At 45.2% G+C, this 25,428-nt stretch overlaps 1 protein-coding gene across 2 annotated transcripts in view; it reads left to right on the top strand.

The window, feature by feature from the left end:
• adam10a (ADAM metallopeptidase domain 10a) overlaps positions 1 to 25,428 on the top strand; it is a 95,319-nt gene that overhangs the window by 46,431 nt on the left and 23,460 nt on the right. For both annotated transcript variants that reach the window (XM_006628724.3, XM_069190531.1), the window contains exons 3-4: positions 9,406 to 9,524; positions 16,060 to 16,218. In XM_006628724.3, the coding sequence (XP_006628787.3) occupies positions 9,406 to 9,524; positions 16,060 to 16,218 (278 nt within the window). The remainder of the gene's footprint in view (positions 1 to 9,405; positions 9,525 to 16,059; positions 16,219 to 25,428) is intronic.

Here is a 25,428-nt window from a genome sequence, read left to right as displayed (position 1 = left end):
TAGTCTTGCCTGTATTTCTCATTTTTTAATATTTTGTCGTATCAAGTTAAAGCTTGTTCTGTTGCTGGGCTTCACAATTATTGCTGTATAGTACGAGCCTGATAACGCCTCACACAGTGGAGAAAATGGCTGTGAATGTCTCTGGATGAATGTTGAGGTATTTTGCGATTGAGCTGTTTGGTGTGCAGAATGCAGTCAAGTCTCCAGAGTGCCTGCTGGCTCAGCGCTGCAGCTGGCATGGTGAAGAAAGACTGCTGCTGCCTTTGAGGTGGCTTTAAACACGCGTAGGACATGCTGAATTCTCTATTAATTAGCTGTGTTTGCGCTGCCGAGCTACCTCCATTGGCAGGGCAGTAAATGGTCATGTAGGAAAGCAGTAACAATGAGAGACCTGCTGGGAAACATGAGACATGGGACAGACAGTAACTGGTCTGCGGAGTCAGCAAGCCACACTTAGTTTCATGTCACAAATGTGGGATGATAGATTACGATTCCTATTAAGCGGCATTGTTCTGGGATAATTGCATAACTCTCGGGCAGCCAAACTTGATCTCTTCTAAGTGCGTGCCAGAATACACTTCTGCTAAGGCTGTTGCAGGACGAGTGGGTTAGAGTGCATTCTGGACCCGCTCTGTGGTTTGTTGCCACGGGACACACTGAAGGCCATGTGCAGCCTGCAGTGTACCTGTTGGAAAGGCTCCCCAGCCAATCTGTAAGGTATTGCACTTTTTATGCCATCCATTGGTTTTGCCTTGCTGTGCTTCATATTGGACTGTACCATACCTTGCTGTGCTTTACAGCACTCAGCGGCTACCATGGTAAAACACTGAACTGCCACAGAGTCTGTGCCCTGGAGAGTTGTGGGCATTTTGTTGAGTGTTCATCCAACTGCCAAAAGCTTTCCCAAAATGTTCATTTGTGCTTTTGATCGATTCTCTTATCATGCCATTTTATGTGATGCAAGAATCGATCAAAAGCACCAGCTAACGTTTTTGGATCTATAAAATGGTAATTAAAACCCAAATCCTTAGTCATCAGATGCAGGGCCCGCCATGCTTGAATGAGCCAGTGTCTTTAAGCTGCCGTCCTGTGAAATAGGCTAAAGCTTATATCATGGTTAGGAAATGATGCATGCCCTTTAGTTTCAGAGTGAGTTATGATCGAGTTAAATGGGAACATCCCCATCAGAGGAGAGACTCCTCCTCATTATGTGAACCTCAGTGTTGTAGTCATGTCCTGTGAGCTGGTTAGGACCTCTTGTTAGGATTTCTATTCTCTGCGTTTTGGTTTAAACCTCGGTAAATATTCCTGGCACTGCAAGTACGTAAACATCATTTAAATGCCTGGTCTATGCCAGCCGGTCTCCTGTTTGCAACCAGACCCTTTGACACTCCATCTGGCTAGGGTTTGCAAGAAAAACAACTCGCTGGCAGCTGGTGTTTGGTGCGGAGCAAACTACAACTACAGTACATACAGTGGGGACTTTCCATTCTCCTTGTGGTGTGGCTGGAGTCAGGAACCAGGGTCTTGGAAAACACATTGTTTGCCCATTGATGTAGCGGACTAGCTTGGTTTCAGGAAAACGACTTTATTACGCCTCTTTCTTGGCGGTAACCTGAGAACCTGAGACCGTCTCATTAGCTCCAGGTACAAGCCATCCCCGGGGTCTGAATTAAACCTGGAAGGGAATCCCAGCAGCTTCAGTGCAAGAGGCGTTGGTGCCTTGGGTCCTTGTGGCTGAAGATCAGAATCCGGCTTGGCAGGATCTGCCCTGATCAGGATGGGGGGGGGGGGAGGCAGAGACATCTGACGTGCGTGACCAAAAATAAAACAAATCAAGTAAGAAAAGGTATGGTCTTAACCAGGTGTTGAAACATGGAAATATATTTCTTTTAAATGTAAAGAATTTTTCCTCTGTGTGCAGAGTTCACCTACAGTATTTCCGCAGTTCTCGGGGCGTAGTGTAGCTGTGTGGGAAAGATTTTGAGCTGTGTCGCAGCGTGCGAGCACAACTAATTCGCCTCATGAGGATTAGCAATATCACGAATGTCAGTCCACCTGACTGAAGGGCACAGTGCTCAAAGACCAGGAAAGCAGCCAGAGTTTTTGTGCTCACAAGGCACAAAGGTGTGGCAGAGTACTTAAGGAAAAGGGAAATATTGACCTCTTCATGTATTGACCTTGTATTCTGTTATGTGCAGTACAGGAAGGTTTCATATTGTCAATGGTACAGTGTAACAGACCTACAGTAGCTGTATTGTGGTAGCCTGAAATATTAGTATCCGTGTAAACTTTTGCCAGTGTGGTTTCAGGAGTGAATGTTTTTGATTTGCCACATGAGAGAAAGCTGATAATAAGAGCTAGCTTAACACCAGCTGTGTCCCTGGCATAACTGTGCTAAAAATAACAGTTTCTTTAAAAAAAAAAACTTAAAGCATTCTCCCAGCGTAGAGCCTGCTAATCCACTACATGTGGGAGGTGCTGGAGCAGCTCCTTCAGAATTTGTTCTGGCGTTGGAAGATGTAAATCCTGCAAAAAACAGCAGAGGAAAGGAAACGAAGAAGCCACCTGCTCTTCAGAAGCAGGAGATGGAACAGCAAGAACCGAAGCCATTGCAGGGTTTTTTAAAGCAGTTTTGTTTTTACTTTACACGCGTTTCCTGTTGCTGTGCAAATTAACACCAGGGATTTCAGCCCTTCACTGTTCAGATCAACGATCTGTTATATAATCAAATGTAATAAACTATAATCAGCTGCCCACATTATAGCGACATTTAAAAAAAGAAAGAAGAAAGATGTCAGCTGCTCCAAGCACAGTAGGGATTTTCTCCAGGTTTGCTGCTTACCTCTTGTCTTCCAAAGACGCGCTAACTACGTGAGCTTGTCTCTCTCACCTCTCCCTGTGTGCCCACTCTGTGACGGGCTGGTGCCCACTTCAGTGTCGAGTAAAAATCCACTGGAGACCTTTTTGTCCTGAGGAGTTTGTGTATTCGGCCCAAGAGAGGCACCCTCCCTGCAATTAGGAGGACGGCTCTGACACAGTCACCGCTGACCTTTTATACACTTCATGATAAGGAAGGCAGACAGCTCAATTGCATTTGATTTTTATTGGTTAAGCAAACTTCTACAACAATTGATCATAAGATGCCTGCAGTCTTAAGCTCAGTTACACAGACACCTTAAGTCAGTTCATGGTGTACAGAGAAAGAAATTAAGCCTTCATCGGTGTGTAGTCCCACACTGTGCTTCTGCTACAGGCTCTTGTCATGAATGTACGAACAATAAGTGACTTCCTGACGATTGTTGGGTACCAAAAGACGAAAGCACAGCTTTCCACCCTCAGCTTCTCTTTAACAGAAGACGGGCCTCTTCCCTTCTCCAGTACCTCTACACGATAACAGGGTGAGGGTTTGCTTGTTTGCTCAGTTGTGCTAAAATCGGATCACAAGCCGGGTGTATTTGATGGGGCAGTGCTCGGGTAAAAAAAAGTGCTGAAAATCAAAAACTACGCCAAAGGGGTAGACGCGTGGCATTTAGAGCTCTATTCTTTCCTAAACCAAGTGTTTTCAGCTTTGTCTGGGGGTCCCCAGGGTGTATTCTGAGGCTCCCTAGAAACAGGGCGACTCTTGACTTCCTCTGTCTAGTCCAGCCATGTGTGAAATCCTCCTTCTCATGAGACGAATCTCCCCGGAGTCCTGTTTTTGTTCCAGTACTTTGTCATTCAGTTTAGTCCTATCAACCAGAAGGTCCTTCCAGAGAGGGGTTTCTGAAAACAGGACTTCATTACAAATGGTTGAAAATCACTGTTTGAACCACACCCAACTCAGACTTTTTTTTTACCCTTCTTTTTCTAAACCGGAATGGCTTGAGAAGTTTTTTTTTGTATTCAGATTCGTACCGGTTTCTTCGCCAGGTGATTATGCAAAATAAAACTTATTTTGAGACGTCCTGGCTCCTCCCCGGTCCCTTGCTAAATGTGTTCCCAGTTCTAAAATGTTATAATTATCTTTTCCTCTGTGGACGGATTGAAGCAGCAGGATATTTTCCGTGCTGCTGAGATGAGACTTTTTCCCCCTCCTCTTCCCGTCGTATTTGTTTTTGTCTTCCCCTTTAAAGCCAGCTCTCCAGAGTTTGTCGGCTTCCCCACATGGGCTTCTGCATCCTGTCTGTTCATTTCCCCTCTCGGCTTTGAGATGAGAGGTGTCCGCCCTCCCAAATAACCTCCTTGGGGGTGCATAGTTTTCCCACAGTTCCTGGGGCAGCGGGTGCCAGTCTTTCCGTGTGCCTTCAGAGAGAGCCTCCATCGGACGTGCTCTGCCCCGCCTCGGAATCCCCAGTTCACAGGTCCCAGTAAAGGGCATGAGATCCTGTAGGCAGCGGCAGGAGCTGCAGTTCTAGAATGTGGGCAAAGGTCTTGCTTTTGATGACGGTTCTCAGCGTGACGCTCGTGTTCTCCTGTCTCCCGATCAGGGTCCATTGCATGAAGCTTTGGACGGGGAAATAAGATAATATTGTTTATAATCGCAAGAAGTACTGGTTCTAATGGACTGTGCTAACGATGAGCTGACTGTCGTTCAGATGATGCCTGTAGTTGCGCTGTCTAAAACAGGGTTTTCACCAGTCTTTGTACTTAACTTAGCTATTGTTCAGTGCAAACACTTCTTTTGTAAAACCATAAGCCCGCCAGTTGTCAGCCGTACACACACACGCGTTCACCATTTGTGTGTCCTGCTTCAGTTACTGAATTTTAAGATTACACATGCTAACATTTAAGCTGTTGTGAAATGCATTGCTCATCTGTCTTTTGGTTCTACAGCCCATTAATATATACAGTAGGGTAGTCTTTGAGCCATCAACCCTGTGGAATGAAGTGACTTAACTAGATGCTGTCCTGATGCATGTGGTAATGAAACCGGTCCAGTTATAATATATATTTAAAAAAAACGAGAAACCGTAACCAGTGAGTTTTGCGTCCGCGCACAGAGCGGAAGATTTTCCGGAAATAGGAAAGCTTCGGGAACGGCACTGGCCGTCCAACGGAGCAGGTGTCCGCCTCCACCACCCGAAATCTGAGGCGCTGGGGTCAACACTCTAGGGCGTTTAATAAGACGGTCGTGCCCCAGGGGTCAGGCGAGCGAGCCGTTTACTTTCCTACGGCCTGGTCACTCGGCTGGAGTGGATGACGAATGCGTGATCGCACCGACTTGATCCGTCACCTTCCAGGTCGGGGATGTGCTGAAAGCAGCGGGCCCCTCTGTGCAGTGACGTGGAAAACAAATTAAAATGGGGGTCTGTCGGCGTTGGGGAAACATTTTTCCCCCACCCCTTATTGCTCCTGTCGCGAGTAAGGGAGACACTGTGCTGTCAGTAGTTTAGCTGAGAATCCATCTCGCCGAAAGCTTTAAAACTGCACCGTCTTCCCAACTGAGCCCTCTGTAGCGGCCCGGAGGTTCTCCTTGCGGTTTCCCCCCGGTGGATCTAGAATGACCTCAGTACGGGATCGGAATTGCTTTCCTGAACGGCAGGATTGTTTTTCTTCACCTACAGAAAAACTCTCCGCCTTTGGTGACAAACCCGAACGGAACATTTGGTGGAACAAAACGGTAATGGGCCTTTGTCTCATCTTTTTATTTTCCTTGCAGCACTTGCCTGGAAGCTTTTAACACGTTCTGAAAATTGGCTTGGTGTGTATATGTGGGGTTAAGTCTGTATTTCTGCGGCAGCGTCATACAGTAATCTTATTTATTCTCGTGTTGAACTGTTTGCATAGGGATTTTAAATAATTTAGTGTTTTTCTGTAAAGTTATTTAGTCCAGCAAGTTTGCACATAATGCATAAAATATCAGTCTCTGCTGAAGCCAGAAAACACCACAGCAGATTAGATGAAAAGTGGCGCTTGTTACTCTGTGAACACTGATTTGTGTCTGGAGCTTTGTTCTGAAGACAATCTGTTATGAAACATCTTAGCTGTGAAATACCTCAAGGTGCCTGATGTGCAGTGAAAAAGGTTTTTTTTTTCCCCACTGTGGGGGGAGAAAAGCAAGACTTGCTAAATGTGGAGGTAACATGGGATGATCTTAAGGAATTAAAGAAGAACAAATCACGTTTTCCAACAGTGAGGTTCAATGAATGGGGGGTGCTCTTAAAAGCTTCCCAAGCCACAGATAAAACACAGATTAGCATAATGTATAATGTTTGCCGATGGAGTACTTCTCATAAGGAGCGAGAGTTGAAGGTTTCCCTGGCCTCGCCCGGCATGCTTGCAGGGCATGATGATGACGAGTGTGGCACCCGCGCTCGTCTGCGCACTGACGCATTCTCGCTGGGGGTTAATCTGCCCAGGGGTGTTAAAAACGTTCTGCAAAGGAATGAAATGCGTTCTCTCTCATCTTCTCTCTACCACTGCACCCCGACGAGGAAGAGCCGGCTAGGGTTTTCTCTCCGTTCCTGTACTTGTACACTTCCTGGTATCTAATTATAGCCTCGGTTCTCTTCGTAAGTGATCTTTGACAGATGCTAATCCAGCAGCCCTACCAGCGATTTGGTAGGGCTCTGAAAAATCACAAAAGACTTGTGGAGAATATTTGTTGAAGTCCTCATCTCGCGCGTCTCCTCTAAGTCTACAGTATTACATATTGACAAGTATTTTGAAAGCGTCGAGGCTGTTGAATAATATGCAGCATTTATTTGATCTTTAAGGTGCTGAGATTTTTGCGCTCCTCTTGTCGCAGGTGCAGGGATTAGAGGAAATCTGGTAGGTTCACACTGGGGAAGAGGCGAGGGGATAAAGGAATGGAATGCTAATGGCATTTTATTTTATTTTGGACTTAACGTTAATTGAGACAGCAGTGCGTTTCCGTGCTTATTTTTGGAAGTGGTTTCTTGCGGTGTGAAGCCCATGGTGGCTGGGTGTCAGGGGATACACCACCTTGCTTTAGGTTTTAAAATGTGCTGCCGACATTTAATGTGCACCAACCACGTGGCTCTGAATAGAGCACGTACTGTAAAGAGAACGCGTGCAGTGTTCATCCCTGCTCTCGAGATTCCTGTTTTTTTTTTTCTGGAATGTTCGCTTGTTTTGCAGAAGGTTATTCTGTGCTTCTGAATCCGGGCGATTTCTGGAAGGAAATCAATGAGAATGAAAGAGTTGGGTGTTGAAACTCCGGCTCTGCACTTCTTCCAAACCTGCACATTTAATAGATGGCTACGCACAAATCTGGCCTGCAATGTGAGTTCTCTTGAACTTTCGGGGGAGCCCTTTCGGCACCTGTCCGGGGTACCCTGTCACTCTGGATGAATTGCAGCGTCTCTCAGCTCTCAGGTGCGCTGTGTGCTCGGGGATATACAGTAGGTGTTTTTCCCACTGCTCTCATCACTCCCACTGTGGCCCTGAAGCTGTCCTGCTGGGCCGGCTGGTTGTTTTATTTACTTTCATGGCCGTGAGGCCCAAGGGCAAGATCTATTAATCAGGTTTTGCACAGAAATCCCAAGACCATGATAAGAGCCTGTTACCAAATGAAGGTGACACAGCAACGACTAACAGGAAATGCTCTAGAATGGGAGCTGCCTGAATAGGGAAGAGTGACTTGCTTTCAAATGTGCACAGGGGGGAAGCAGAAATAATATTGGTGCCCATCTGCACTTAAAATGGGACCTCACCTGTTACTAGAGGGGTTCGTGGCTATGGGGGGTGGACATGGATTCAGATCTCGGGTGGGATGGTGTTGCTGAACTCCTGAATGCATGGCAGCTGTCTGTCGTTATTCTACATGTTTGTTCCTAGTTGACTTGTCTGGTTAAATAAAGGTTTCATAAATGTTGCCTTCTAGTAACGGCTTTTCAGGATCCATGAAGTTATGTGAAGTGTGTGTCATTAGTTTTGTTCCACGGCACAAAACGAGAGCCGTTAAATGTTTTCAGCCCAATATGGATCAGTTTTTTTGTCTTTCTTGTTCGGATGTGCCAAGTGCTCAAGTCTCTTTCCTCAAGATCCTTAAGTGTACAAATCCAGCAGGTCTTTTGTACTATAGGTCTCCCTAAATCAGCATTGGCTTCAGACCTGTGGCAGGGGTAAATTAGTCCAGCTTCACCTCACTGAGCTTAGTTAACCCTCATCCTGTTGGTGAATGGAAAGAGACTTGCAAAACCTTCTGGCCGGCACCCCTGAGGAAGGGCCCCTAGGTCTAAAAGTGTCTTAATCCCCTTGCTGTGGAGTGGACACTCTTTCAATCTGGAGACTGTCCCTGAATAATGCAAGACATGACTGCCTTTGGGTCGGTTGGTTTTGTAGATTTTCATCTCTGCACCAAGGCTATTTGCAGGGCGGTGCCTTGTTTTACGTGTTCATGCTGCTGTAGTTTCAGATCCCCGTTTGTAAAGTCTTTAAAAGAAGCATGATGCTGGTTGATGATGACCGAGGATAAAAGGCACTATTGGTATCTCTCCCTCCTCCCGTCCCCTTTCGGTGAAGAAAAAGAAGCCGGGGACACTCTGCATAGCCCAAGTGGAGAAAGAAGAAAAAATTTCACCCGTTTCCTGTTCGATTTAGTTCCTTTTGTGTTATTGAAGAGCATCCCCCTAACCCCAACTCATTTGTCTTCCTGAAGGACAGAGAACAGTGTGATAAGCTTCGGATTTTCAGCCCTGACCTGCACCATGTGGAGAAACAAATCCGCAGGACCAGTTATCATCCTAGAATTAATGTCAGGGGTGACTGATTTTGGAGCAGCAGTAGTTTATTTTCAAGTGTGGGATTTTGATGCCCTTGTTATGATTCTGTGTTTTTGTTTTCAATTTGTTTTGGTTGGTATCCACACAGATGTGTAAGAACTATCAATCATTCACAAGGTGCCTCCATTTTGCCTGTGCACAGAGTTCAAGTCATTTTAGCTTTCACAGGCTGCAGGCTTTTCTGTGTTAACCAGCACCAGCAGGATGTTTGTGCTTGTTAGACTGAGTGAACTTGCAGTCAGACGTGTTAAATTAAAGATTAGAAATACATTGTTCATGTGGTGCATCATCATAACTCGTATCGTTTAAAAGGGGCAACAGCTCCTAAAGTATATAATGTTCAACCTGCAATATAGTAGGAAATATTTGTTCCTCGTGTTTGTTTTGCTAGGCTTTGACTAAAAAGTACTTGTTTTCTGTGTCTCCTTTATGCGCGTTTAATACAGAATAATGCTTTTCCTCGAGTTTGTGTTTAAGTGATGAGAGCTTTGTGTTCAAAGACTAAGCTGAAATGATGAAGTCGTGCTGAATGCAGACTGGGCACCTGACAGCAGAACAGCACTGTGTAAAACCTGTGAAATTGCATTTAGACTTTGAAACCAAAAAGTGATAGGATTTTTCTTTAAAAGGTGCTAGCTATATTAAGTTTTCATTTGTACACATTGTTATTTTGCAGACATTTCAATCTCCGAATGAAGAGGGATGCATCCATGTTTACGCAAGACTTCAAAGTGGAATTCGCTGGAGAAGAACTGGATTATGACACCTCCCACATCTACACAGGAGAACTCTACGGTAAGTCTGTTAATTATCTCCAGGAAGGCTTCGCTTCCCCACAGGGAGGAGATAATCTTCCAGGGAAGCATATTTTGGTGTGTATGTGCAGGAGAAACTGGGTGTGTGAAAACTCCAGATGTTAGTGTTTGTAGAAGTAGGAAGAATGTTGAAAGCTGGTGTTCCTGTTCACTAAGAAAAGCCAAATGTGTGGATCTGTACCAGAATGCTTGCCCGTCTCTCATGCCTGCCATCTCAGCGATGCTTGTCAGATCTGCATGTGTACGTGTCTCCTTGCCCCACTCCGTTAGACCTGCCCGTGTGTCTTGGTGACATCGGAGAAACAGCTGTGCCTGGCAGAGGGAGTGTGGGAGTTGGCAATCAGTAGGGTTGAGATTATACTGTTCTGCCAGCAGCCATATCACCCTGCAGCTCACAGCTGGCAGCCCACTGAAGGTCAGCAGGTGTGGGCCTGGTCAGTACCTGGATGGGAGACTCCTGGGAAAGCTAAGGTTGCTGCTGGAAAGGGGTTAGTGGGGCCAGTAGGGGGTTCTCACCCTGCAGTCTGTGTGGGTCCTAATGCCCCAGTATAGTGATGGGGACACTATACTGTAAAAAGGCACCATCTAGGGTACTAGGTGAGACTGAGACTAGGGTAGGGGTGTTACCCCAGCGTCCTGGCCAAACTTCCGAATGGCCTTTACCAATCATGGCCTCCTAATAAACCCCATCTCTGAAGTGGCTTCATCACTCTGTTCTCCTCCCCACTGATAGCTGATGTGTGGTGAGTGTACTGGAGCACTATGGCTGCTGTCGCATCATCCAGGTGGGGTCCCCATTACATGAAAGGGCCTTGAGTGGAGCGTGCAGAAAAACGGTATATAAATGTAAGGATTTTTTCATGATTCACACTGTTGTTGTCGTTGTCACTCTTCACTACTCGCAGGCCAGTGGGTGTGGTTTGAAACATGTTTAAATAGAACTGCTGATAAAACAAACTGTAGGTGTGTGTTGAAACAACAATTTCATTCTGTAGGGAAGGGACCGTTGTTGAGTTTGAGGTGCATTGGATTTCTTCACCTTTTTGGTCAGTGAAATGGTTTAGAGGAGAAAAAAAACAAGCACATGGTAAAAAAGGCATTTTGCAGCAGTAAAGTAACATGAACTGATTTTTTTAATTAATTGGGGAATTCTCAAGGGAAAAGCAATTTAGAGCTGACAGATACATAGCAAATTTCAAAATGGTCACAATCTCAATTTTGTGACGAAGTGCAATGGTCACTCCTTTTCTTGAACATCAGCATTCGTCATCTTGACGTTCAGTGAGCTCTGTGTGTGAGACAGCTTTGAGCTCGAGGTACAGATGTTCTCCTCCCGTCACACCTGGAAGAATATTGTAGCACAGTGAAAGAGTATCGGAGAGAGATTCAGATAAATACTTCTCATTTATCCTGGAAGGATCATAAATAAACTTCTTGAACACTAGACATAATTGGAAAGAAAGACAGGAATGCAACTCTCAAGTCTCAGCAATAATAGTGCAACCAAGCAACCCTGAATAGTTTGCTCGTTTCCTGGACCAAAGAAAAAGGAAACCCCATCAGGTGTTGGGCCTCCACATGCTGTCGTTATGGTTTGAATGTGCAGTGGCATAGAGTCTACCACCATCTGAAATTCTCACTTTTTGTCCACTACCTGTATGATGTGTGGAGTTCAGATGCCTGTTTCTATAGGTTTAAAATTTCTTCAGCTTTAAACACGTTGCCTGGACACATGTGTGGAGTTTTGCAGGTTGCATGCTGGCAAATCTGTAAATGTAATCAGCGTTGTTTATTCCTCAGGACTCTGAGCACGCTGTAACAGTAGCGGATCTGCAGATAACACAGCTGATTTATGTGCAGTCTGCTTGTACCGTTAACTTCATGATTCTGCCCTATACAGCAGGTCCCCGAAGAAGCATGCCTTTCATTTTTCTTCTGCAGGAACCTATTACAGTCATATCATGTCCTCAGCTGCTTGGGTTGTGCTGATAAATTTAATTGCTTGAAGGTACTTTGAGTGACTTAAGTAATAATCAGAATCGGCATAAAAAGATGTTAATGACTTGCCGTCTGTGATGACTAACAGATTGACTTCTAGCTTTTAAAAGAAGAAGAAAAAGATTTCCTTGCTTTAATTGGTTTTCTGCTTCTCTTGCAAGAGAGCAATTTTCTTCTGGACTTGTACAAAGCCTCCAGAGTTTGTACAGATTTTAGCATATTGTCTTAAAATATAATAGTTTTGATGGAACTTCAATAATTTATTGGAAGCCAGGTTTTTCTTTATAACTCACCTCTTTACAGAAGAATTTCGCTTGTGTTCCAGCTTATTAAAGGGCTGCGGGGCAGAGGGCACCTTAGTCTGAAGTTTTGTTTTGGGGAAATGTGTTGGTTTCCTTTTCCCCGTCGCACAAAGCCCATCGAGGAGGATGTTGTGCTGACAGAGGGGGAAGCCACAGCGGCTCACAGCTCACAAGGTTGAAATGCCAAGAGTGGGGTGTAGTTGTCTGACAAGAGCACGGTGCGTTGTGACTGTACACGCCACAAGTATCTAAAAGCCCAACACGCGCTGCGCAAGGACGGCTCTCTTACGTCTAGGCGCCGCCCTTCCTTCCTGGAAGCACTATCGCTTGTGTTCAACAGTGCGCGTTGTGACATGCGCGTGTGACACTCGAACACGACTGGAATGTGTCGGGGATGTGAAAGGACCACCGATGCAGTTTGATTCGACCCAAATAAGAGAAGCCAGCACTGTGCATTGTGCTCTGGAGATTGGCCCACCCGTTCAGTTTGCATGCGTGGCTGTTGCTGTTGGGCTCGCAGAGTGGAGACTGCATGGCATCGCTCCCCAACCAGCTCTCAGCACGGAGTGCAGCCATACTTTGTCATCCCTGTTGCACTGCTTGCGGAGGGACATAGGAAGATGAACACGAGAGGCAGTCCATTTCTGGTAGTGCTGTCCCCCCCCCCCCATCCCTTGAAGGAATTAGAGCCAGCCTGACAACCGCCTTTTAAATATGCATAAACTTTTCTTTACGCTTTTAAATATGTCAGATTGGCTGGTGTGCACTTTTGTAAAAAGAAGAATGAAGAACGGTGGAAATGTTTTCTTTATAATTACAATTCCTTACACACAAGTGGTGCAAGAGCAGTCTGTTGGCTGGATCGTGAACTGCAAGACATTTTTCCTTGAGATGTTGTCAAAATTCATGCCGTCTCCATTATGTCTTCTGTATTTTCTCCAGACACACCATCACACTCCCTCTGTTTCCCAGTAGCAAGTATTCCGTTTGTTTTGAAAATCAGCCTTATCAGCAATTGCTTTTGGGACTGGTCTCTGAACAGCTGTTGAAATCTGTACCAAAATGTTGTCTTCTGGTTTCTGCATCGAGGCAAGCGCCGTTTTGACTCACTTGCGGGAAGGCTGCTCCATGCCAGTTCTCGATAACCGCTCTGTGGTTTGTCTTGCGGGTGTCCCTGTTTGGCCTTCCCTTGCTGAGCCAGTTATGCCCCCCTTACTGGTAAATAAATGAGGGAGGACTTTTTGTTTTCCTAGGAATGGAACATGTTTTGTATTAAATAATTTCTTAAAGGCAGGTGTCACATTATGTATGGTCAAGTCCTGATTTGCTACTGGGGATTGTACCATTTTTTGGAAAGTTTTAGAACAGGTCATGTTTAATAGTGAACAAAACTGAGACCTGTTTGACGCAGACACGGTCATGCTCTTCAGTAAGTTCGTTTCTCTTAGTCTCAGATGCCCGTTAGTCATTAATAGACCATTAGCCTGAGCGTATTAGCTATTGGTGAATCCATCTTGTTTTCCCCACGTTTTTGTCTTTTTTCTAAGGTGCCCAGCTCTTAAAGGTAAGGTAGTCATGTTCTTTCTCACTTACACCTTGAGTTCTCATTGCTGCCGGTTCCTGCTTTGTTCTGGGGAGCTGTCCAAGGAGGCATCTGGATGTGGACATAAATACGGCCCTTCCTCAGGAGGGAAGCCTGCTCCGCTTTCCGGGAGAAACGGCCTTGCCAGTGGGAGTGACCTCAGTGACCCCAGCTGAGCCGTTCACCAATCGCTTTCTCCTGCCTCCCTAGCAGGTGAATCAGGCCTGCTATCTGCTTGCTCCTCTGTGGAGGTCTGTCTTCACGTGCAGGATGAACGCAGTCTGGTGGCTGTGTACAGGATTGTTGTTTTGTTTCTGCTGGTGTAGAACTTGTCCTCGTGTGGCAGAGGGCCCCAGTCTGAGTGCCCGGCAGGAGCCAAGTGCACACTAACCTGCTCTAACAGAGGGAACGCTTCCGTGTCGTCTTCTGCAGCCAGCCTGGAGCTCGGGACTGGCTAACGGTAGTCGTTTGAAACAAATAAAAAAAAATCATCCCTGTTGACAATGCGTCATATGGGTGTCCTATTCCAGCCCCACACTGGAATTTCTGTGCCTTCCAGAGAAGTGGACAGACCTTGCTTGGTCAGGGAAAATCTTTGCAATTCACTTCAGAATTTTTTTTTAGCTCTGGTGATAAAATTCGGAGTTTGCTTGGCTACAAGATGGTGTGTTTTTCTGGAGAAAAGCATTTCTCTTTATGGACTGAGGGGATACAATTTTTGGGTGTGGTGCTGTTGTTTCAGACCTTCCTACATGGAGTGTCTTGCGTAGCCTACAGTAACATACTGGGGTTGCTTTTGGAATCGGTTTTTGGACGTTATGTGTATCTTGGGGCATTGATGACTTATTTCTGTGCTGGAGGTTCTGCACTTCATAATACGACTGGAAAACTGCTCAGCTGCGGTTTGGATTGTTTTCAAGCTGTTTTTCATAAGGGAAGATTTTACATATATTTCTTCACTTAATGGTTACTGGCAATAAATTGTCAACTAGAAATTGTGCTGAGGAATTGGTGGGGTTCTTGTTCCAAATGATTTGTGCTCTGGCCTCTGCCACAACAAAACTGCCGAAATTTGAATGGCACACTTCGTTAAAGGAAAAAATAATTGCAGAGGGAAATGTAGAGGGGCTGCTGGTATAGTAATTGGTCCTGTTTTGATCACAGACATTCTTTTAAAGATTGACCAGACTACAGAAATCTTGTGGACTATAGGAAGTTGGTGCAGTGCATTTCCAAAGGAGAAGGCTTTAAAATAAGCTCTGTGGCCTAGAATAAAAGCAAACCGAGTATGGGTTCACTCTTGCCTTGTGTATAGCGTGTGTGACATTCCAGAGGGACAACATTTCACATGGAATGATTCCTGAAAATCAGAATTCCATCCCTTTTTTGAAAAGTCCTGCCCATGAATTTGTTTACTTGAGATCAAAGAGGAGTAAGAGCTACTCAAGGTTTTGAAAAACTTCCTGAGGTTTATCACATTTCTGCCTCTCCCACCTTTCCAAAGTGTCTGCAGTATTAATGATTGTCTTGCCAACCATAGAGGCCACTGGAAAATTAAAATGCATAAATCTGAGAGAGGATCTTAAATTACCTCCATTTAGTATTGTCCGCTACCATTTGGTGTGGAGGTGCATCTTCCCTACACTTTACAAAGACGGAGTGTGTTAAAATGCTTCTCAAGCAACACAACCTCAAATGAATCATTGTTCCTACATATTTTCTGTTTTGCTTCCTCTGCGGGGAAAAAAAAACCTTCCCTTGTGCAGAAGAGTTTTTTTATACGCGTATTTCTATACCACCAAATGCTGAGGGGGAAAAAAGGATGGTAAAAAAGGATGGTAACAATTGTTAGATAAGGCACTGGACGATTTCTCTATATTTTCTTTTTTTAATGTGTTCGGGTGTTCTGTCCGTGACGTCGTAGGATATTTTGTTTTTCTTTTTTCCTTGATTCTGATATTTTAAAGTGGGCCTTTAACAGTCAAGACCTAAATGACCTAAATGGACAGCTTTTGTTTTTGCTGAGGGAGGTGTTGTAGAGCTGTGTGTCACGGAGGTGCTGTACTGCCCTGCCATCTCTCTCCCTCTCCCTCTGTCTTGGTCGTTCCCTGTTCTGGGTGGGTTGGTGTGCACAAGCTCATTTTTCAGACTGAGGGCGTGGTGCACATTTGGAGTTCAAGAATCTCAAGGTTTGAAAACCTTTCTCTTTTCTCCTCTCGACATGAGAAGACTTGTTTTGTGTAATGGCCACCATGCTGGTGGAGGCTGCTGTTTATACTGTACATGCATGCAATATATTTTTGTATTCAGAATCATGCAGTGCTTTGGTTTGCTTTGTCTTTGCCTAACTTTGATATAAATCAACCAGATCTTTTACAGATTTGAAGTAAATCAAGTAGAATAACACTCCCATTTTCTGTAAGGCTTTTAGGAAAGAATTAGACACATCCAGTCTCTGAAAGGAGACTGCCTATTCCTATTGCCTGTGTAAAGGCTTGTGTGATTGTTTGTGTGCAGTGGTTTAAGGTTTATACTTGTACCCTTTTTCCAGGAGCTGTTGGAACACCTTTAACAATGATGTTGAGCCAGGATCAAGCCGGTATTCTGATGAATCCTGAATTCCTCTCTTGCAGGTGAGAAGGGAACTATGAGTCATGGCTCGATAGTGGACGGGAAGTTCGAGGGCTTCATCCAGACTCATCAAGGCACTTTCTACGTTGAGCCCTCTGAGAGATACATTAAGGACAATGCAGTGCCTTTTCACTCCGTCATCTACCACGAAGATGATATCGGTGAGCCTCTCCACCTAATTCCTTATCTTTCCCAGAGCCAAGCAGGCCTGTGTTTCAGTTTTGCTTCGCTCTTCCTCTTCCTGAGACATCACGGATTTTAGACTTCTCGCAGTGTGTTTTAAAAAAAATGCACCGTAATCTCCCCCCCCCCCCCACCTTAGTGCTCTGTAGCAACTGGGATGGACCAGGGAGAAGGGTTTCTCTCTCTACAACTCAAAAGCTTTTCTTGCCAAGGGGCTGCCGCAGTCCATAAAAAAACACGGACAGGACTGCGGGGCTGATTTTTGTGCTTAGACGTGGAGCAAATGTTTTGGTGCCAGTTGGACTGCGTACTTTCTGGATCCCTTCCGACAGGTGGGCGACGGTACGGGGGTCTCGGTCATTGGCTGGCAAAGCAGGCTGGTGCTGGGCAGGCGATTCAGCCTGTGAGGGCGAGGCGGGGCAGGGAGAGCCGGACGTGATGCAGATGTCCACCTCTCTTTCACATGTCGCAGGACCACCTCAGTTGTTCTCCTTCCCCCCCCTTAAAAGCTGCTTTTTAGGAAAGTGCAGCAGAATTGAATTGTTTAAAGTTTGATTAGCCAGCAGCATGAAATTAAGATACCAGACACTGCTCCTAAATATAAACCTTGATGGAAATGCTATCGGTTTAATTGCAGCTGTCATCAGCTAGCAGAGGGATGAGTCATCTTGTCATCTTCTGTTCGCCACCTCTACAGCACAATGCCAGTTGTTTAAGCAGTTTTCATGTCTCTTTTTTTTTATTCCAGCAGAATTAGGGTTTTTTAGTTTAAGTGCGGTCGTTATCTGCTCCGACACGGGTTGCAATGATGGGGGTTGGCACACTTGGCTTCTCCATGTTGATGTGCTGGGACTCGGAAGACGTGGCGAGAATTCACACAGGAGGAGCCGGGAAGGGAGATTAAATCCCTAAATTGCTGTTTCCCCTCTGGGAGGGGAACAACACGCCTAGCGCCGAGCCCTTGTTTTGTCAACGGGAGAGCACGATGACCTTGAACGGCCTAGTCTCTCCTGTAAGTTGCCATGATCTGTTTTGATTTTAAGTAGCCTTTGCGTGCACACTTTAAAGGAACACCTAAGGTTTTCTGTAGCAATCTCAAGATGTATGGTGTTAACTTGTTCTGCTGTCAGGACAGATGTAGAGTAGTGTGACAGATAACTCATTCCCCAACCTGAACTAACACTTAACGTCCATTAGGCGGTCTTCAAGGAGCCTCTGGAGTTTTATTCCGGCTTGAATGGATTAGTTCAGCTGCAGTCATCACGTTTTTCATTATTATTCCACTAATGTTTAAATTAGCGCAGTAGAAGTACCAAACTGATACACTCAGCTAGAATCATTAGAAAGTTAATCTGAATTTTAAATTACTGTGAGCAGTGATTGGTGTAACGGCATCTCTTTTTTAAAATGCAAAAATCTCCCATTACGTTTAAGATAAGATCACTTTATTGGCCATATACAATTTCTTGTATTAGGAATTTTGTCTTTTCGCATACCCCTCCATGAGACACACAGGGAGAGAAGCTTGGGGTCAGAGCGCAGGGTCAGCCATTTATACGGCGCCCCTGGAGCATTAGGATTAGGATTCCTCTGCCGGCTGCGGGATACGAACCTGCAACCTTCCAGCGACAGGCGCAGATCCTTAGCCACAGAGTCACCACACCGCCCATCTGATGAAATCAAACTCCGTGACCATGCACAGCTGGGGAACAAGGAAGAGCAGACAGACACCTTTGCCCCGCCCACCTTTGAGCCAATTGTCTTTTAGCACATAACTGGATGTCGAGCCCTATGACAGTGGTTCAGCACCAATGGGAGGATAGGTGCATCAATCACTGACAGCACCACACGCCTACAGTCCCCGTTAGCGCTTGACTCAGGTCCGAACCCAGGATCACAGAGGTTAGTCTGCACTGGGTGGAACCCCTTTACTGGTCGAGGCTCTCGGGAGATTCATTGCTATGCTATTCATTGACGACATGACAATATTGATCATTGCCTCAGTGACACTGGTTTGACACTATTTTCAGCATAGACCTGAAGTGTGAAAGTGTTTATTTTTCTGGTGCCATATACATATTCAAATGGTACATTTGGCACATTTTGTCTGAACAATCTTTATAAAGTAAAGCAGCTGAAAGATTATCTCAGATGTATAACTGCCAATTACGGACAAGCTGTAAAAGGAAAGGCCAGGAAAATGGACTAGTGCACCAGACAGGAATTTGTTTTTCAAACTAAGGTCTAATAGTGAGCATCAGCTTGTTCCCAGGAAATGAAACATTCCTGCAGTACTATTCGGCTCACAGTGAAGCAGTAGCAGATGAAATACAAAGTGAGTAACATACCAAAATGTTCAAGGATTTAAATGTTCCAGAAGTACCACGTTTAAGTAGCAGGGGTATACATTATAGATCTGCAGTAGGTGACTCCAAACATGACAAAGGAACCCACTTGCCGTGTCAGTTTCACAGTGGTTCATCATGCTGTTCTCTCTGGGGGGAAAAAAACGGAAGTTTGATCCTGTTTGTGTCTTGGACTACAATTGACAAATTCCGTTAGTGATTTAAACAGCATTACGTTAATCAAACACGTTATTTCATTTGCCCCACGCCCCTTCCTACCACCAAAAGATGTGGTTTGTCTGAATCACCGAATATAAGCACTTGAGTTGGTGCAGTAGCAGTTAAAGAAAGACTTACAATCTATAAACAAAAAAAAGTGTGCCAACTCGCTTAGTTTACATTCAAGCTTTCAGTTGAGCTCAGTGGTTCTCAAACTTTTTGGACCAAGTACCACCCCTGATCAAACCATTGCATCCCAGGTACCACCTACAAGTCATCATCTCCTAGGAACCCCAGAAAATCTCAATGACCAACATGGTCCTGCATGCGCAAACACTCACACACACATTTAATAAATAGCACTGAGCACTTAACATTTCAGTGAGAGGGGTGAGCCTGGTTAGTCGAGCAAGTCTTGCAATGTCGGGGACAAGGGTAGTAAGCTTCAAATGCAGATCTGGCTCAGCATCCATTTTGTTGCGGCCCGTACCTGAGACCCGACCTGACCAAGTCCCAATGGTACTGACAAATTTGAAAACCGAACCCGAAATCGGTCTCTTTTCCTCTCAGAGCGAGTAGACACACGTGCACTGAGAGACGGATTCTCACAGACGTGGTTTTGCAGTGCTTTGCTCTGCTGCTGTGTGCTTGAGTTGATAGAAAATGCCGTGCGCTGAGAAAAACTGGTATTTTATAAATCTGTAATATTTTTCAAAGTGAGGAACAGCTGATAACCGTTAGCTAGATAGGCTCTGTTACACTCATACGAGAGAGACAGAACGAGCGAGCGCGCAAAATGAGTTACGAATTTCTCATTATGAAAATTGAAAACGATAATTCATTTTCACTTATTAGAAAGCAAACCCAAACCCAAACCCGGCCTGAGCCCGAAGTTGTCTGTAAAAAACCGAACTAAACCCGGCCTGAAACCCGATACTTTGTCGCGCCCCGTCAGGCTCGGGTCGGGTAGCAGACCGCTAATAGGAGCCCTTGTGTCCACGTAAGTATTAGCGCGCGCTGTATAAACGTAGCCAAGTACGTAGGCTGCATATTTGACACACAAACTAATTTTATTCAAATAGAAAATATGAAAACCTGTCTCAAGCTTTCTGAAACCGATTTAAGTAAATTACAGATTAAAAAATTACATAATTTTTAATTATTCAGTTTTTAGTTACCAATTTTTCAGTGCACACAACAAATTTCCAGGGTCATCTGGCATACCACCTGGGGGCGCGCTGCATACCACAGTTTGAGAACCACAGCTCTAGGGAACAGGAGATACTTCGTTGTACAAGAGTGAAGAACGTTCGTGTTTCCAACAAGCAAATAAATGCAATGCGTGCAGAAAACCAGCTCAAAATAGTCTCCAGTCGACGCCAGCAGGGAGCAGAATCTTGCTTCGGGCCTGTCATGCTGTTGCATTGGTGGTAGAACAACAATGAAAGCCCATCTTTAATGTCTCGTCCAAACGTGTTGCTCTTTGTCAGCACAGTCTGTGTTATTTTAGTCTGAAGTGGGTAAAGCAGTATGTAAAGAGATATTTGGCCTAAGATCATTATTTAAAAAAATGTAATGAAAAATTTCTGAACTAATTCCTTTCTAATAAGTCTGACAGTCTCTAGTTATAATAGCTCTCATTAAGCTGCTCTTCTGGCAGATGTGAAGGCGAGTCTCCCTTGGGTCGTCTTGGCATTCGGACCCGCGCTTACGGTGGCACGTGCTGGCTCTGCCCTGTGCCGGGGGAGGCTTCATGGACGCGCCACGCTTCCAGTCCGGCCCTGCGTGGTGGCGGCGGCCTGGCACACGGAGTCTTTCGCAAAAGCGGGAATGGCGATCGCATTCTCACGCGTGGGGGAAAAAAAAAACCTCCGCGTCCCGCAAGGCTCTGCCCACGGGCGAGCCTGGGGACAGCAGGTGTCTGAGCATGGCGGGGATGAATAAGGGTTCCCTGAGCTAATAGGTGTTCCCTACTGGCAGATTTGTTAGCTTGCATGGCCAGGACCAGCTCTTGGTGTTCGTAGGCCCTAGACACTTTCACTCCGAAATGTGCAAAAAGGAGGGGTGATTGCCAGTTGAACTGCATCGACTGACATGATGCACTTTCAACTATTCTGATGCTAAACCACGTGATGGATGGAGCGAGACGAGCGACCATCACTTCGATACTTCTGGTTTCTAGAACAGCTGCTTAAGAGCGCGTGATTATTGACTTGGAGCACCTAGAGTCAATCGCAAGCGTGTTGTTTCAGCTCGTTTTTCGTTAGTAACTCGTGTTTCCCTCCTTCGTAGGCCCTAGGCACTGTGTGTGGCCCTAGAGGCCAAGCCTACTGCCTTTCGTCTGTGACGAGCTCCTGACACTCATGGGCATCCGGCACGTTCACTGGCACAAATACTGAGGGGCTTCTGTCTGATGTCTGGTAAATAGGGGTGGGAAGGGGTCTACGACCCCCAAAACACCCGCTTTCCCCAGAGCTGTGGGGAGGAGTCTTTGCTGGAGCGGCGCCTCCTGTCGGTGGATGAGCCTGGGGACAGGACCGGATCTCCACGTGAATCCCTGGGGTTATGGAGTCTAGCTATCTCGGTCACATTCCAGACAGGAAGAGACGCTGTAGTGGCAGTGGGGAGCTCAGTGTGCACTAGCAAATGGAAAACAAACCAGCCTTATTCAGATGTTGAAGTTATTTGCTTACCCTTCCAGTTGGCTAGGTTGATTCCGGATTTTCATTTTTCAGCATGATAAAGAGAGTGAGATGTAATTATTGGCTTCTTAGTATGAAGCAAATAACACTGTACAACACAGGCACAGCACAGAGGAGTGCTGGGAAGCCAGCGGGCCCTGTGCCTCAGAGGAGACTTCACTCTGGCATAATATGACCACAGATGATCAGTGACAATCGCTCCGTAGCCCCCCCTTGTGGCATAAAAGTGAAATACTGCGCTTTACATCTTGAGATATGACTTCAGTGTCCATCCAAAAAGGTGGATGTTTCTTTATCATCACCCTACAAAACTACAAAAAACACTCAATAGAAATAAAAAACAAACAATAGTGTACCAGTTAAGAGCAAAATAATAGAAATCAGAAATAATTTAAACAATAGTTCACCATTGCACAACGTTAAATATCTTTGCTTCATGCTTTAATAGTTCTTCATAATTAGCTATATAGGATCTATATATCTAAATCGCCCCCAGTGCTCACTGTAACATCCCTTGGAGTCTGCTAGGTTTCACTGAATTATAGGCAAGCTTTTTTACTCTCAACGAGATTTGTCTGACACAACAGTCAATGTTTTAAAGATCTTTTTTTCAGGACCAACTCCAGACAAACAGATGTGTTTAGTCTTTGAAGTAATCTTAGCTACATATAGCTGTGTGTATCAAAATTACCGTTTCAGAATGCAATTTACACGAGATTTTAATTTTGGAATGCCACTGTGTTTACTGAAGCACAAGTCTATTGAATTGGAAGGCAAAATGACTGAAAGTAAAAGGCACTGAGGTTTTGAACAGGCCCCCACACTTTTTAAACTTTTCATTTGCAACAGGCTACGATTTGCATCTCAATGAGATGGCATTCAGTGTGGGGACAAAGGGGCTTTTTTGTTGAAATGGAGAATATATTGTCAGCGATTAGTAAAATGCCATCGCGCTCCGTATCCAATCAATGTGGTGACCAGCACTGGGCAGTCTCCCATTAGTGACTTTCAAACAAGTGAAAAATAAAAGAGACAACAGCTGTTTCACAAACGCCCCCCTCTTTTCTGACGAGCGAGAAGTTATGTGATGACTCATCAGCTCAAGCAGTTAATGTAAATTAGCTACAGTAATTGATTAAGGATTGCTCTATGTTAGCAAGCTGTTCAGCCTCAGCTTTAGTCAAAGCTGCCTGTGACAATAAAAGTGCTGGCTTGTATTATAATTTTGCACAGGAATTTAATAGATGCAACTAATTATTATGGTTGGCTAAACATGTATGCAAAGTAGCACCCATGAATAAGACTTTACATTCTGTACTTTTGCCTTTTTTCCTGAAAATGTCAATTATACTTATTGTAAAAAAATGGCAAATCTCACTTCATTGACCAATTACCTACACTTTTCACTGTATATGTCTTTTTATGTGTTAAACTTGTGAAGGTGGTGCACATAACTGCATCTTGTTGAATTTCTTGATAAAAAGGAAATCTGTTTCATGATATCTTTGGAAAGCAGCATAGTAGCACAGTGGCTAGCATGGCTGCCTCGCACTGCTGGGGCCCTGGGTTCAATTCTGGACTTGGGGTGCTATCTGTGTGGAGTTTGTACGTTCTCCCCACGTTAGTGTGGGTTTTCGCTGGGCTTTCCAGTTTCCTCCAGCCAGTTCATAGATGTACTGGTAGATTTTAGGAAAATGGGTCCTGGTGTGAGCGTGCATCTGTGTCTGTGTGTGCCCTGTGATGGACTGGCGTCCCATCCAAAGTGTATCACACCTGGGATAGGCTCTGTCTCTACACCAACCCTCAGTTGGAAGGATGGCAATACCTTCGGTAAGCAGCTCGAGTCAGTTTTAAGTTCATGGGTTACCCCAACTTGCTGTCCATGAGACACACAGACAGGAAGAGAAGCTTGGGGTCAGAGCGCAGGGTCAGCTATTTATACGGCGACCCTGGAGCAATTAGGGTTAAGGGCTTTTCTTTAAGTTGCTCAGGGCCCCTACGGAGTAGGATTCTTCTGCCGGCTGCGGGATACGAACCAGCAACCTTCCAGGTGCAGGTCCTTAGCCACAAAGCCACCGCACCAAGCAGAACCAGTGGTGGACAAGGTTAATTCTGAAAGACGGGAACACTTGCAAGCCGACGAGATTAGGACATACAGTCCTGGGATACTGGGGGCAGATATAGCTCTAAACTAGTGCAGGAAAGATAGGACTGTTGCCATGAAAGTGTTTACCTTCAGAGTTTTCTTCTAACTGAAATCCCGGTTTCTGGTGTGCAGGTGTGATTGCATGCCACAGCACCAGGTCTCAGGATCTCCGCTTTCAAAGCGGACAGGAGGTGCTGCCAGCGAAGGAAAGTTACACGCTCAGTGGATTGTTTTTGTTTTCCCTGTGCCTTCAAACAGCCGGACAAGCTTTCTATTTGCATTGAACTGAGCTGTGTTTGTGTGCTTTTAACTTTTTGGATTCATCAAACAGGATCCTGAGAAAAATACCATTCTCCCCTCCTCTGGGAGCAAGAATAATGTTGACTGTCTCAGGGTTCTCATTAGCTGTGGCCTTACCGAGTCTCATTACGAGATGCAGCTCAATTACACCCTAATGGAAGCAAACAAAGTGAGTAGGAGTCGAGATTCACGGATTTTCAATCTTTAATATGTAAATGGGAGGGTGGCACTGTGGCACAGTGGTTAGCATTGCAGATTCCCAGCGCTTGGGCCCTGGGTTGAATTCCTAGGGTGCTATCAGTGTGGAGTTTGTATGTTCTCCCTGTGTTCTAGTGGGTTTCCTTAGGGTGCTCTAGTCTGTTCCCGCAGTCCAAGGACACGTTGGTAGGTTAATTGTCTTCAGTAAAAATTGGCCTGGATTGGTGTCTCATCCAGAGGGTATCCTGCCTTGTGCCTGTTGCTTAGCCTCTGGCACCCCCTGTGAGCCTGTATTGGATTAATCAGTTATCCAAACAGTTAGAAAATTGATAGATGATTGTAAATTGAGAATAAGCATGTACAGATTTTGAAAACTTGATCTACTGCTGGTATTCAGCAGAGAGTCCCCATCCGTTCTTATGATACTGTATCTGTCTGATCACCTTACTCATAGCAGGCTCACCCTTAATTCTTTTGTTGTTTGAGACTGAGAGGGGAGATGAAAAAGCTGTGAGATTTACCCAAATGCTCGGCAGCTCATTTGCTAATTACGTTTAAATAATTGGAACATCTGTGCCTGCTGTTAAGGTAAAATATCGATGTCATCACATGCTTGGAAATGCCTGCGTTTTTAAATTTCCAGAGCCATGTTCAGCTTGTGCTGAGACATTAAGCCGCTTTTTTTTTTTACCATTTTGGAACCATGAAGTCTGCGGAATGGAAAGTTTTAAGCATAACCACACAGCTCTGAAAGCAGAATCATTTTACGGTTCATTTTAAGCAGAATCCTGGTTCATCTTCTTGTTTTTGTAGGGCAAGTGTTTTGTAAGGGAAGTGCTGCCATAAAGATATTTAAATGAGCATGTCCTAGATAAACTAGTTTTTCGGCCTATCTCACCTGGTGAGGATCAGAGCCCTGGTCTTCTCACCAGGGAAGCTGAAATCCGTGCCGGAGGGGAGATTGTGGAAGGCATGTGGGGATCAGCTTCAGGTTTTGTCATTTCATCCCGGCTGGCCTCACCCCACTGGAGTGAGGCGCTCAGTGTCCTTGGCTCAGTCCCCACATGTTGTAACTGCAGAGAAGCACAGAAACTTTCCTCCTGTTAGACAATAGTAGGACTACTGTTTACTGGGAGAAATTCGGATAAACTGGAAAATATGAGTTCCTGGGATTGGCCCCTTGCTGCTTTCATCATTCCTGCAGTTGTGTTGGTATTGAAGCAGTGGGTTGACTTTGTCCGCACGCTCTTGGTGCGATGTTTAATTCAAACCAAGGTG

The sequence above is a fragment of the Lepisosteus oculatus genome, chromosome 5, assembly GCF_040954835.1.
Source record: "Lepisosteus oculatus isolate fLepOcu1 chromosome 5, fLepOcu1.hap2, whole genome shotgun sequence".
NCBI classification, from domain to species: Eukaryota; Metazoa; Chordata; class Actinopteri; order Semionotiformes; family Lepisosteidae; genus Lepisosteus; species Lepisosteus oculatus.
The sequence above is the reverse complement of the archived record's forward strand: the minus strand, read 5'-3'. Positions and strand labels throughout refer to the sequence as shown.